At 37.2% G+C, this 14,134-nt stretch overlaps 1 protein-coding gene across 1 annotated transcript in view; it reads right to left on the minus strand.

Moving 5' to 3' along the window:
- GUCY1A2 (guanylate cyclase 1 soluble subunit alpha 2) overlaps positions 1-14,134 on the minus strand; it is a 433,766-nt gene that overhangs the window by 184,225 nt on the left and 235,407 nt on the right. Inside the window, 1 exon segment of the mRNA XM_020996105.2 lies at positions 11,926-12,411. Within this exon segment, the coding sequence (XP_020851764.1) occupies positions 11,926-12,411 (486 nt within the window).

The raw sequence follows: 14,134 nt of genomic DNA on the forward strand, positions 1-14,134 counted from the left end.
TCTATCCATAGTTTCTACTATTCTTTAAAATATAAAATGGCAATACACCTAAAAACAATAACCTCTCAAACATTTAGTTGATAAATTGAGCAAGACACTTCATCTATATGGATTTCTGTTTGACCATTTGAAGGATGTCAGCCTGCTAGCTGTCTGGAGAATTGATCACAACAATAAAGCAGAATAGCTATGGAAGGCAATAGCAGTTTGATTCAGGAGCTCATATTAGAGACTGTGAAATTTTAAAATACTTTAAGTCCAGCTCTACACAGTTAATGGTAGACTCTCCTTGACTTTTTGTAAGCTGCTACATAAAGGAATATTGCTATCCTCTATGAGTCTAAATATTACTCATTCACTCTGAAGACAAGTTATCTAAATTTTGTTAGCTCCCCAAGCCATCAGCATTGCTGCTCTACCTACAAAAGGCATTTAATAAATTTTCATTGATTTATATTGATTTTTTTTTTTGCACAGTGAACCTAACACATTTGGAATGGCATAAATGACTGAATTTGTAGAAAACAACAGTATATTTTTATAAGACACACAGAATTTGAGTGACCCCCTATAAGTTCCAAAAATAACATTTCTGTTACTTTCCCATTAGTATTTGGTGCCCTTTGGTTAAACCAATCTCTTGAATAAGCAAGTCTTTCAATCTCTATAATCCCAAGATCACTATAGTTAATACATACATGTACTCACATACACCAGGTATCCCTTCTTGAGAGACAATGGTCCTGAAAAGTTCATCTGAGGTAAGGGTGCACTTAGCAGCAGAGATGGCCAATGGGAATGAAAAATGCAGAGAATGGAATGGAGGTAAAAAATTGGGAAAGCCTCACAACTAGTGAAGTAATGCCATCATGGTGCTTTGACACAAAATACATATTAGCTGCCAGCAGAAAAAAAATTATGGCAGATTATTAATCTGCATTTTCCACTTTATCATCTAAGCTTTTAATGCTCATTATAATTGTGCTCAAAATAAATACCAGCTTCTTTATTACCCAATGAGTTTCAGTGATGGTATCCTGTACTTCTGCCACATTAGTTGTTTTATTTTAATTTATGAAATTTATCTTTTGCAAATTCATGTATGAGTAAGTGCTGCTTCAGATCTAATAATACTTAGGCAAAACTAAATGGCACCAACGTTGGTGGAAGCTATTGAAAGGCATTCGTATAAATTCATAACATTAAAAAAAAAGAAATAAAAAAAAATTCATCACATTCTAAAATGTTGAAACCAAGTGTTCACTGGCTACAGAGAGTAAATCTGTAAATCTTGGATAAAAGCCCCAGTCACTGTTTACCCAATGAACCTGGCATTTCCATGAGAGGAGGCAGAATGAAGAACATATACACATATTTACAGACTGTCAAGAATAACCATAAGACATCGATCCTTTAATGGGCATCCTGTTTTATAATGAAACAATCCCAGGAGGCAGGAAGCCTACTGCTTTGCTTCAAAATTCAACTCACTCAAGGGTCAAGTCCTTGGGAGTCTGTTTGACTGTCTAAAGGATAGTTGAAGCCTCCCATAAAGAGAAGGATATGGCATTTCCTTCAGTATGTTCAAATGCCAAGATACAAGCTGAAATTCTTGAGGCAGAGAGTGCCATAGCCTTGTAATTCAAAATGAGAAATCCTGCCCTTCAGTTCCTGCCAGGCAGGTGAGATATGGGGATTTAAGCCTGCCTTAGTTACTTTATCCAATTTATATGTGAATCTTCTGCTACAAATATTAAGCAGAGCAGATCTGAAAACAAAGGGCTTGCTTATCTTTTGGTCTCACTAGATTAGCACTCCTGCTAAACATTTGATTCAAACCAACCTCCTGAATAAGCCTTTCCTGTCTGTAATCGAAAAACCACTCATCACTGTAGTTACTGTACTTAGTATGTAATATAAGACTTGAAATACAGGATATTTTACTGATGCTTTTCAGATGAAGTGCACATCATTTTATTATTTCTCCTTTCCCATTTTATATTGTAGGCTTCATTTGGAGTCTGTTGTGTGGCTTTAGAAAAAAAAATACTTAATACTTCATTTAGGAAGATTCAGATTCTGAGAATCCTGTTCTCAATTTTCTTTGCTCTCCTGAAGATTCGAGAAATGACTCACTCTAACTGGAAATGTTCCAGTCCCATATCCTATTAATGCTTGCTTTTTCCTTCACTGTCTTCCCATATTTTCCAAGGTTGCATCTGGTTTAGCAGGTGATTCAACTGCTCTACTGACATTCCTCATCTCTGTATATTAACATCTGAGTGTTTAGTACACATTCCCTTGTTGATCTGTATTAAAGTGTTAAGGCCCACCAAATATGGTCTGGCCCCATATACTCACGCTTGAATTGTGTTTCTAATTGATTCTGTCTATGATCTCAGTCACAACCCCTCTTGATCTTCTTCTAGACCTAATCAAGGAATATATATTTATAAGGAGTCCCTGCCTCAGACCAAAGTATTATAGATTTAGAGTTGGAAGGCATCTTAGATGTCATCAAATTCAACCTTTTCATTTTTTCAGACAGGAAACTGAGGCACAGCAAAGTTAAGTGACTTGCCCAGAGTCATAGTGCTAGTAGTTATCTGAAACAGGAGTTGAACTCAGGTCTTCTGACTCCAGGGCCAGTACTTAATCTACTACCTCACTTAGCTTCTTCATGGTGTGGAAAAATTATCAAGATTGTTCTTGTTAATGGTCACCTTTGTCTCTCTCCAAGTAATTTGGAGATCCAAACAAGTGGATTGGTCTGATCTTAGAAAATGTTCTGAGAAAGGAGGAGGCAGACAAGGGTAAATTACGTTACAGGAAAAGACAGAAAATCCTATTACAGCAGAGGGAAAGAAGGGAGGGGGGTGAGCATTGTTTGAACCTTACTCTCATCAGATTTGGCTCAAGAAGGGAATAACAATCAGTTAGGTATAGAAATCTAACTTGCCCTATAGAAAGTAGGAGGGAAAAGAGGAAAGAAAAGGGAGGGGGGATAGAAGGGAGGGAAAAAGCAGTAAGGGCAAAGGGGAGGAAAAGGGAAAGGGATAATAGAAGGGAGGAGAGACTGAGGTAGGCAGTGGTCAAAAGCAAAACACTAGTGAGGGGAGGAATGGAGAAAGGAGAAAGAAAAGCATCAACGGGGAAAAAAGGATGGAAAAAAAGACACAGATAGTAATCATAACTGTGAAAATTGAATCGCTATCTTTTTTTTTTCTCTTCTGTTGAGTTTTGTTTCCTCTTTCTGATGGTTTCTCCTATTGGTATTAATTTTTACTTGCAACTTCACTAATGTGGAAATGTGTTTAATAGGAACATAAATATATAGCCTATATCAGATTGTGCACATCTTGGAGAGGGTGGTGGGAAGGAAGAGGGAGAAAAAGTTTAAAACTCAAAAGCATATGGAAGTGATTGTTGATAAATCAAAATAAATTAATAATTTTTTTTAAAAAAAGAAAGAGACCACTACCCATCCATTTATTATCAGCTAGCTTAATAAATTAATTGATTATCAATTACCCAGAAAAAAAGAACTATAGACTCCGCTTCTTCATTATGGCATTTATGATCCTTTTCCAATACTAATTTACCACTTCCCATGGCAGTTCCCATGGCCTAGACAGACACTGTCAGTCCAGATCTCCCCTGACCTGTCCCATCTTTCCATGCTGCTTGTACCTTGTAACAAACAATGAAGTTTGCCTGCCCAAGTGAGAAGATTCTTTCTGGTTTCTCTTTTGGTCACAGTAACAGAAATTAATCAGACTAGGGTTAAGCTCCTAAACACATATTATAATTTCAAGAGTCAGAAATTTTAACTCAACTGCTATAGTTTCTGCATGACTATGGAGGTACTGGCATCCTGCAAGATACTAAAGATCTTCAATTTCTTTAGTATTTCAACTTTACTTTACATGTCTGGGTCCTTCTACAAATGCAGACTGCAATTCTCCCCAACCCCCAGGCCTTATGTCACATTTTAATAAGGTGCTGCCATAAAAAATTGTAAAGTAGTAGGAAAAAGTGTGACAAAGCCCCATGCTCACTGCCCCCTCAAAAATTTCTCTGAGTATATCTAGAGCATGTACCAGACCAAGTCCTGATGTAGAAACCAGGAAAAAGTCACAGTAGTCATTTTTTTCCAGTCCAGGTCAGCATAGGGAGACAGGCAAGAGTTCCTTTGAGCGTTAGAGGTGGGATTTGACCAGTCACTTGCCAAAGGGAGCATTTAGTATTTGCATCCAGGCAAGAGGAGGTCCAAGACCCAAAAACCAGGGCATCTCAATATCATGCAGGATATGGGGATCAGGGCTTTCCAGCTATCTGATAAAGGTGAGTCTAACAGCAGTCCATTGTTGCTCAGATCTGAACTCAGATCAGGAATGTGCAAAGCTCAGACCAAGAAAGCAGCATTCAGACTGGATCAGACCACTTTGGAACCACTGAAAGCTTGCAGTTTCCCAGTCTGAGCTGTGCCTGAGGGCACAGAATAACTTAACACTCAATGCCTCAATAAAGCTTCAAGAAGACTAGCGAGCCCAGACTTTTCCTTCAGGAGTACACACAGCCCCAGTGGTAACACAAGTCTGAAGTCAGGAAACAGGTTTCAAGAATGAGCAACCAAAAAAAAAAGCCACCATAAAAAGTTATTATGATAACAGGGGATACTTTCAATATAAACCTAGAAAAAGAGAATGACAACAAACATTAACAAGCAAAATCTCTAAGGAAAATACAGTTTAGGCTAGAATTCTGGTAAAGATGAGCAAGGGTTTAAAAAAGAGCTTTCAAAAAATAAATAAATGGAAGCAGAGAGCTAAAGGGAAAAAATGGAGCCAGAGGGCAAAGTGGAGATGGAAGGAATCTATCATTCACTTCCTGAAAGAAACTCCAGAATGAAAACTTCCTGGAACATTCTATACAAAACTCAGAGCTTCCAAGTCAGAAAAATGTGCTGCAAGCAGCCAGTAAGAAAGAATTCAAGCACCACAGTCAATCACAGTCAATATCACACATGATTTAGAGGCAGCTATTTGGTGCGGTAGAGTACTGGGCCTAGAGTCAGGAAGATCTGCGTTCAAATCCAACCATAAACACCAGCTATGTGACCCTGGTTGAGTCATTTAACCTCTATTTTCCTCAGTTTCTTTAACTGTAAAATGGACGTACTTTACAGAGTTGTTGTGAGGATCAAACGAGACAATAGTTATAAAAAGTACTTAGCACAATACTCAGCGCTTAACACAACAAAGGCACATGGTAAGTGTTATATAAATGTTTATTGCCTTCCCCACCATTTTAGATGATTGGAGAGCTTGGGATATGATGTTCCTGAAGGCAAAGGATATAATGTTACAGCTGCTAATAATTTATCCAGAAAAATCAAATATAAGCCTACAGGGGAAAAATTAATGAAAGAGAACTTTTAAGCATTTCTGATGAAAAACCCAGAACTGTTTAGAAACTTTGAAGTTCAAACATAGGAGTTAAAAGAAATATAAAATGGTAACCACTAATTATCAATCATAAGGGACAAAACAAGTATAAATTGCTTGAATTCTAATATGGGGGAGATGATGTATGTGTCTCCTCTAAATACTATTTTCATTAGAGATCTTAGAGAGAGTTTAAATAGACAGTAGGCCTAGGGGTGCTTCTGTTGTATCTTAAGTGCTCTTCAGAGAAGAATGGAGAAAGAGGGGAAAAGGAATACATTGGAGTTGGAAGTAGGGAGGGAAATAAAGGTTACGGAAAATGATCTCAAATAATTTGAGTACACAAATAGATGTCTATGAAAATGGGAGAGGAGTGACTGATACTTGAACCTCACTCTCATTTGAACTGGTTGAAGGAGAGAAGAATACACAAACACACAGATGGATATAGATATACATCTCATTCAACAGGGAAATAAGAGGGAAAAGAAGGTAGATTAAGAAAGAAATCAGTCTTAAGCAGAACAAACCCTAAGGATGTGTAAAATACTTATAGCTCTTTTTGAGGTGGCAAAGAATTGGAATCTGAAGGAATGCCCCTCAACTGGGGAAATATTTGAACAAATTATGGTATAGAAACATGATAGATATTTATAATGCTATAAGAAATGGAAGGGAATGGTTTCAGAGAAACCTGGGAGGATTGATGCAGAGTGAAATGAACAGAACCAGGAGAAAAATTTATGCCATGATACCAATATTGTGAAGACAAACAACTTTGAAAGACCAAGGAACTCTGTACAGCATAATGACTAACCATGATTCCAGAGAACTCATGATAAACTCATGATAGGGGGGTGAAAGACTCAAAGTGTAGAATGAGATATTCACATGAACACACGCATACATACACACACACACATGCACACACACAAACACACATACTTATTTCCTTTTGGACATGGGCAACATAGAAATTTGTTTTACTTGACTATGCCTGTTTCTAAAGGGGCAACTAGGTGGTGCAGTGCATAGAACATTGGCCCATGAGTCAGCTAGACCTGAGTTCAAATCTAGCCTCTGACACTAGCTGTGTGACCCTGGGCAAGTAATTTAATACTGTTTGCCTCAACTTCCTCATCTGTAAAATGAGCTAAATGGCAAACCACTCAGTATCTGTGCCAAGAAAACCCCAAATGAGGTCATAAAAAGTTGGACAGGACTGCACAACAACAAAAAATGTTTCTAATAGTTCATTCTAAATTGGTTGTGGGAGAAGAGAAAAAATAGGTTTTTTTTACTGATGACAAAAATAAAATTTAATTAAAAAATACATTGATGATTTATTGAATGATAAGGGATAAATGATAAGGATAAAGACAGACAATTTTCTAACTACAGGGACCTCCAAATTGGGAAAACTCTATCAATACAGATTAGTACCTTTAGCATCTTCTCTGAAATTTCTAGTTTTAGAGAAGTAAAATACTTCAGAGGTTAACTGGCTCACACATAGTTACAAACCCAATGTATGTCAGAGGCAGGACTTGAATCCAGGTTCAAGAACTGTGGCCCTGAGTTCCTGTCTCTATCCCTTAAACCATAGATGTTTCTGAAAGGTGCTGGGGCAAAATGAAATTAGTCAATGGTGACCAATCTTCATGAGATTAATTTTTCTGAACCTGGATAGATTGGCCCTTAGATGACAGAGCACTTGGGTAGAGGTGACACTATTCATGATTTCAATAAAACTAAAATTGATTATAAAGTATTGCTTGCAAATGGTTTAATTTTATCAACTCTGTCAACTGAGTTGTATAAGCATGTGTATATATTGTTTATCAACATGAATACTTTCCTCTATTAATACCAGTTCTTAGCTGTTTTCATGTCACAGAATTGACCATTGGGTCTTGAAGGGAATTCCAACAGAGCACAAATTCTACCATGATGGAAAAGCTTCAGATACGGTCTGTGTAAGGGACTGACTGCGCAGTTGCTATACAAGCATAGTTTAGGTAAATTTTGAGAAGAATCAGAATCAGATCTAGACTGGCCATTAGTTGATGAACGTTCTTGGTCACAGCAACTCATGAAACAACTTATCTACAAAGGTCCAGAGGAATTATAATCTTCATGAGTGGAGGAAAGTAGTGAAACCAAGACTTTTTTGCAGAATTGAACTGGAAATAGTTATTTCTATTCATTTTATGCTCAGTATTCAGTCCCCAAGAATCCTTTAGGAAAAAAATATTCTATCAGCACACTGGCACTGCTGAATTTCTGCTTTCTAATTTCAAGAAAATCAGAATCATAATCCATGCTTCACTTTGCCTTGATCCTATTTCTCTCCATACCTTTAATATCTTTATAGTCAAGCAAGTTGTATGTTTGATTTTTTCCATGCATAAAATATGCATAGTATTGTCAGCATCCTGTTTTTCATCCTCCAGCAAAATAAGTGGGTTGAAGATTTCATCAGAACCTTTTTTTTTTATCATGGTCTAATTTAGCTAAAGTCTACCATTACCATTGTAACTAGTTGTTGTATCATCTCCCTAATGATAGGAAAGCATGGAATAATGAGGCAACCAAGGGAGAGACAACCATAAATTTAAACACTTGCATATTATTTTGTCGTAGCAGATTTTGAATGCATTATATGAGGCACAGTCTCAAATCAACCCTCTTGGCTATAAATTCTCAGTTGGTTCCTTTTTTTTTTTTGCAATAACCTGAAAAATAAGTGGGTAGCAAATGATTTTCTCTGTTATTATATTAGTCCAGAATCAAAATTTAAAATCTTCCTTTGGTGAATCTGGGGGTGGGAGGGGGAGGGAAGCAATTCTGCTTCGTTGTACAATGAATTTGTGGTTCTTAAGATATTGTGTAGCTACAGGGCTGAAAACATTTCAGTACTGTATAAAACTTAATGACTGGGAATAGGTGTACCTGCCATATTCTTCTAACTAGAATGTTAGCTCTATGAAGAAAGGGACCAGGGCTCATCTCACACTGCACCTATTACATGAGATGCTTAAGAACTATTAGTGGAAAGATTTGGAAGATTTGGGTTTAAAATTTGTCTCAGTCACTTGCTACCTGTGTAACTCCTGGCCTCACTGTATCTCTCTAGTCCATTTCCTCATCTGTAAAAAGTGAGAAAGTTGACCTAGATGATCGCTAAGGACCTTTCCATCTCTAGATCCTATGAAAATAGAATTACTTAAATTTTCATATACAGTGGAAAGGCTATTGTTATACTTTAATTTCCTGTCTCACTTTTTTGATGTCTTTTAAGATACCTTCTAAATCTAATTCTATGATCCTAATTGAACAGAACTTTGGAATCTTGGGCAAATCACTTAACTTTACTGAGCCTTAACTTCCTCATCCGTACAATAACAGGATTAGACTATATGACCTCTGAAGCCTTTCTGGTTCTAGACCTATGATCCTATTTCCATGGTATTATCATAGAAGGAGAAGTGGATTTGAAGTCAGAAGACCTGTGTTTGACTCCTAGCTCTGCCTTATATTACCTAAGTGATGTTGGGCAAATCTTTGAACTTCCCCAACTGGTAATTTCCTCATCTAGAAAACAAGGAGGTCAGACTAGATTATAGTCAAGGCTTTTTTGTTTTGTTTTGTTTTATCTAGTTCTAGACATTATGAGAATGGCATTACTCAAAATTTCAATATCTATATTTATTAGACCAATGCTGAATTTCTTGATGTGACCCCCAAAAGGACATCCCTGAATGTAGATAAATTCAGATAAATGTTATTTTTTTAAACTCTTTTTTCTTCTTCATTCCTGATTGACCCTTCTGTCTTTGGTCATACCATCTCCTAACTCAAGCCTGCACAACCTATGCCCACAGCTGCTTGCAGCCTGCCAAAGGATTTTAGATGGTCTGTAAAAAATGTAGAGGACAATTTTTCACGGGCCAACCCAAAATCCTTTGGCAGGCTGCAGGTTGTGCAGGCCTGTTCTAACTACATCTTTTAGTTTGTATTTCTCAATTCTAATATCATCTTTAATCATTCCTCGCTAGAATGTCAACTCCTTGAGCGTAAGGGATTATTTTCACCTGTTTTCGCATACTCAGCACTTAGCACAGTGCCTGGAACATGTGCTAAACATGTAAATTCTCAAAGGAACTTCTCCTCTAAGCCATTCCCTACCACACCAACAATGATTACCTTTGCCATGGGTTCAATGATTAAAACAATGATAATAACTCATGCTCATATAGTATGCATACAATGTTTTAAAGTTTTACAAAGTGCTTTTCATAGGAAAAAAATTTGCATGGCACATGATGCAAATATTAGTATCCTGACTTTGTTGATGAGAAAATTGAGGCCCAATGAAGCCGTGACTTGTCCGTGGTCACAGAGCAAGTTAGGCATCAAAGTCAAGACTTAAACCCATTGTTTTCCACTTTACTACACTGGTCAAACATGTCCAGTATACTGTATGTTCAAAAATCTATTAATTTCAGATAGTTATTGACAGGCTTTAAGCAATTCAGATTTAAAAGACTCTTAGGTCCATTATCATTTTTTTTCCTTCTTAAAATGTGAGAGCAGATGAAAAACACAACCCATTGTGACAGAGAGAGTAGATATTCTACCCTGATATTTTCCCTTTCAGACCTTGATCGCTACTATTATTGTTATGACTATTACCTTTTCCACAATACATGGTATGAAGAAAACCCTATCATCTCATAGAAAGGTTGTTTCAACAGCCTGATCTGCTTTGTGAAAAACCTTAGTTCATCTCTGGGGAATCTGGTGCTGATGTCAGTGAACTCTAATTACACTCTTACCTTGTAGCTGTGATGGTAGCCTCAGGAGACTCATCCTTCCTTCCTCCCTCAAAACCTAACTGACAGGTTATTGTTAAGTAAGGGGTCCTCTAACAATTTTTCAAAGAAGGATTTATTTTTCATTCCCCTGAGTCTTAGGTTCACAGAGCAGAGTTGTTAATGCTGTGGGTCCCTCATAGGCAAAGACCCTAGGAGTACCTGAATGCTTGTGGGGAGGGATAGGAAGAGGAGAATAAAGGTTTGCTGGGTTGAGGGCAGGGAGGAGCCTGCCAGCACTAGCTAGCTTCCTTAAATTTCCAGAGAGGGTGGGAGGAAATGTTGGCAGCTTTCTCATAAACCACCCTTCCCACTGGAAATGTCCTTGAGCCATGGGGAGGGTAGCCTGGTAGTAGATAGCTGCTTAGCTTCAATCAACCAGCTGGGCAGCCCTGCTAACATTATATAATGATAGAGCCTAAAAGATTTGCAGTTAATTTCTAAGAACTCTTCTTGCATAATATAACAATTCCCTCATGCATAATTTACACAATATGCATATGCCTAAGAAGGGACCCAGCTGAAACCTTTAGAGCTGACTTGCTCTACAATGGAGCTAAAGAAACCAAAAAAGCATTACAGCTTTATCTCAAGGAGACTCAATAACATGTCTTATCTAACATTCTCTGGCTCATAGTGTGAGGCTCCAAAGTGTGGGTTCTATCTAAAGCTGCTTTACATGAAAAATGCTATAAAAAGAAGTAAGCCTCTATGTGGATTAGCAAAGCAGAAAGGTGGAAAAAAGACCTACTATTTATCCCCACTCAAATACTTGCCCTCCCCCACTGAAACAAAACATTAGTCACTGAAGGGGAGAAACCCACATGAAATTCTCTGCACAAAAATATGGGAGCATTGATTTGACAGGTGAAGGGATGAAAGCAACATGGCACTAATGTGACTTGATGGGAGGGAGAAGAAGAGCCCTCCTTAGCAGATCAACAGCTGATTAGTGTACATTATGAAAATTTTTCATTTTCATTTTCATGTTCATAGTGTTGCTGCTGCCATCAGTAACAACCCAGGCACAAGTAGGCTATTCAGAGGGTATGCTGCTCTAATATTCCAATGTATTTGTTGCTAATCATTATTTAACCTTCCAAGTGCCAACTGCAGGTTAGCTGGCATTTAGCTGCAGACTCCAGCTTCTCTTTCTTTAGCAATCAGATTATATAATGCTTACTTTATGTTGTGGAAAACCCCCACTTTCTAAAAAAGGTCCATCACAGAGTTATAAATAGCCCAGACTTGGGCAAAATCAGAGGTTGCTCTTTTTTACAGTAATGAATTCTGACTGACAGTTTATGAAGAATTTGCATTCCTGTACAATATCAATAGGAAATAAAATCATATTTACATGTACAAATGCAGGAAATCAACTCAATAAATGTAGATTTGTGAGAATGGGTTTTTAAGCAATAGTACTTGACATGAAGATCACTGAATTAGAGCACTATTGATCATTCAAAAATCTATTTTGTCAAAAACATTTTCTAACCTGAAAATTTCATCATTGTGACAAGTCATTTTGACATAGAGATGGGCATTGTCATAAATCATTTTGGATGGGTATTATAGATGTAAGCAACTAAAGTCATAATTACCTTGTAAATGTCCAGAAATCCACATTGGTGATCAAATCTGGTATATAACTCATTCAACATGCTAATTACTTGCATCGGGGTACACTGAGCACAGATAGCTGTGAAACCCACTATGTCAGAGAAGAGCATGGTGACATCATCAAACTTTCTGGCTTGTACTTGTTGTCCTTGCCATAACTGCCGGGCTACATCTCCAGGGAAAATGGAAAACAGAAGGTCCACTGTTTTCTTTTTCTCTTCTTCTAGAGCCTGGTGAGTTCTTTCTAATGTTGCCTTTAGTTTATCCATCCGCTTCTTTAGTCCATCCTGGGCTTTGGCCTGCTCCCCAACCAATATCACATCACGAGTTGCATCATGGATGGGAATATCTGAGAGATGCAGGCCACGGCCCATGAGTTCATCCAACTTGTCTACACACGGAGATCCCAAAAACAAAATAGAATTTGACTCTGGAATGTGGATCATCTGTCCTTTGACTTCCATCACCTGAAAAATCAAAATGGAATTTAGATTTGGTACTCTATATTACAGGAGAGTCTATAATTGCTGATGAAGTAGACAATGCAAAATGCTACTAGCTTTGAATTCAGTTTCATCAGACTCGAATATAACATACAGCCTAGAGCATAACTGGTCCCTCTGCACAAGTACTGCTACCACAGGTCATTGCTGAAGCTAAAAAAAAGGAAGAGTAAACAGCGCTAGAACAATAGTACAGGTTCTACTCAAAACCCATTTAATTCCAGAGCTAGTTTATATAAAATATTCACTGCTCTTGACATAACATTAGATATAATGGTCCTGATACAATGCTAGACTTAGACTATGTCCATATGAAAGAAAAATAACTAAGATGATCAATTCAATTAGAAAAAAAAATCACTCTACCTGGAAAAAAATTCAGGAAAAAAATTGTTTAATATCATACAGAACAAATAATTAACTAAGTGAAATTTTCACAATGAATTGTTACAACTCTGTAAGTACAACTTTGGAAAATGCAGTTGCTATGCATGAATGACAAGGCACCATGACTTGTAGTCAGAAAGACCTGAGTTCAGGTCCTGCTCTGATGCACACAATAAGCAAATCCCTTAACCTCTCAATGCCCCCTGGACAATTCTCTAAGGCTATAATTATAGATGAGCTGTTGATTTGCAGCAGCAGAGGAAGTTTCCACACCAAAAATTCTCTATGTTGCTGAAATCATAAGTACATATTAAAAAAATAATCTCTGCACCATGAAAACATTACATTAGACAGTTTGACAATTCAATAGGATTTTTTTCTAGCTAGACCTACCTAGGCATTTATAATCAAGTATTATTTCAAAATGTCTGTATATACACTATATTTATCAATCTATGGATAGGTAGATAGATAGATAGATAGATAGATAGATAGATAGATAGATAGATAGATAGAGATATAGTATATGTCAATATATATTCTTGCTATAGGGTATATGTAAGAATGCCAGTTTGGCTGGACTGTGGTATACATGAAAGAGAGTAATATGTAACAAGATTGGAAAGCAAGGTGAGGTCCAGTATGTGAAAGGCTTTAAACAGAGTTTATATTTGATTCTACAGGTAACAGTAAGTCATTGGATTTTATTGCAAAGTTGAATGACATGGTCAGATCTGGACTTTAGGAAAATTCTTTTGACTGCAATGTGGAGTACCGATTGGGGCAGGAAGGAACTTGAGGCATGGAAAACACTTAAGAAACCCATATAAATCTAAGGTCCCTTCCAGCTCTAAATCTATGACCCCCACATCATCTTTTTTCCCCTAAGAAACAGTTTCAACACATGGGAGACAATCTAATGGATTAATTGCACTGAGAAGAAGAAAGGACATCTGTCATTTTCCCTGTTACCTCCTCAGATGTCTTCTTAGCATCTCCCCAGATATAGCTCCTACCCTAAACCTGACCATTTGACCATAAAGTCTACCCACAAGAGAATGTTTATTGTCTCACACTTAAAGAGGAAGTTCCTGGAAACATCATTTCATGTTAATGTTCCTATGAGAACAATATACCTAAGGAGAGCTACTAAAACAGTGACATTTCTTCACCTCTAAAACCATTTGTCCTTGTATGTCAGTTCATGCTGCCAAGTAAATATTAAAAACAATGATGTCCAAATTGTGTAATCTTGAGATCATTCAGATTCCCACAAAGCTTAATCTAAGGATTTAGAAAA

The sequence above is a fragment of the Phascolarctos cinereus genome, unplaced genomic scaffold (genome assembly GCF_003287225.1).
Source record: "Phascolarctos cinereus isolate Bilbo 61053 unplaced genomic scaffold, phaCin_HiC Scaffold_726;HRSCAF=1367, whole genome shotgun sequence".
Lineage (NCBI taxonomy): Eukaryota > Metazoa > Chordata > Mammalia > Diprotodontia > Phascolarctidae > Phascolarctos > Phascolarctos cinereus.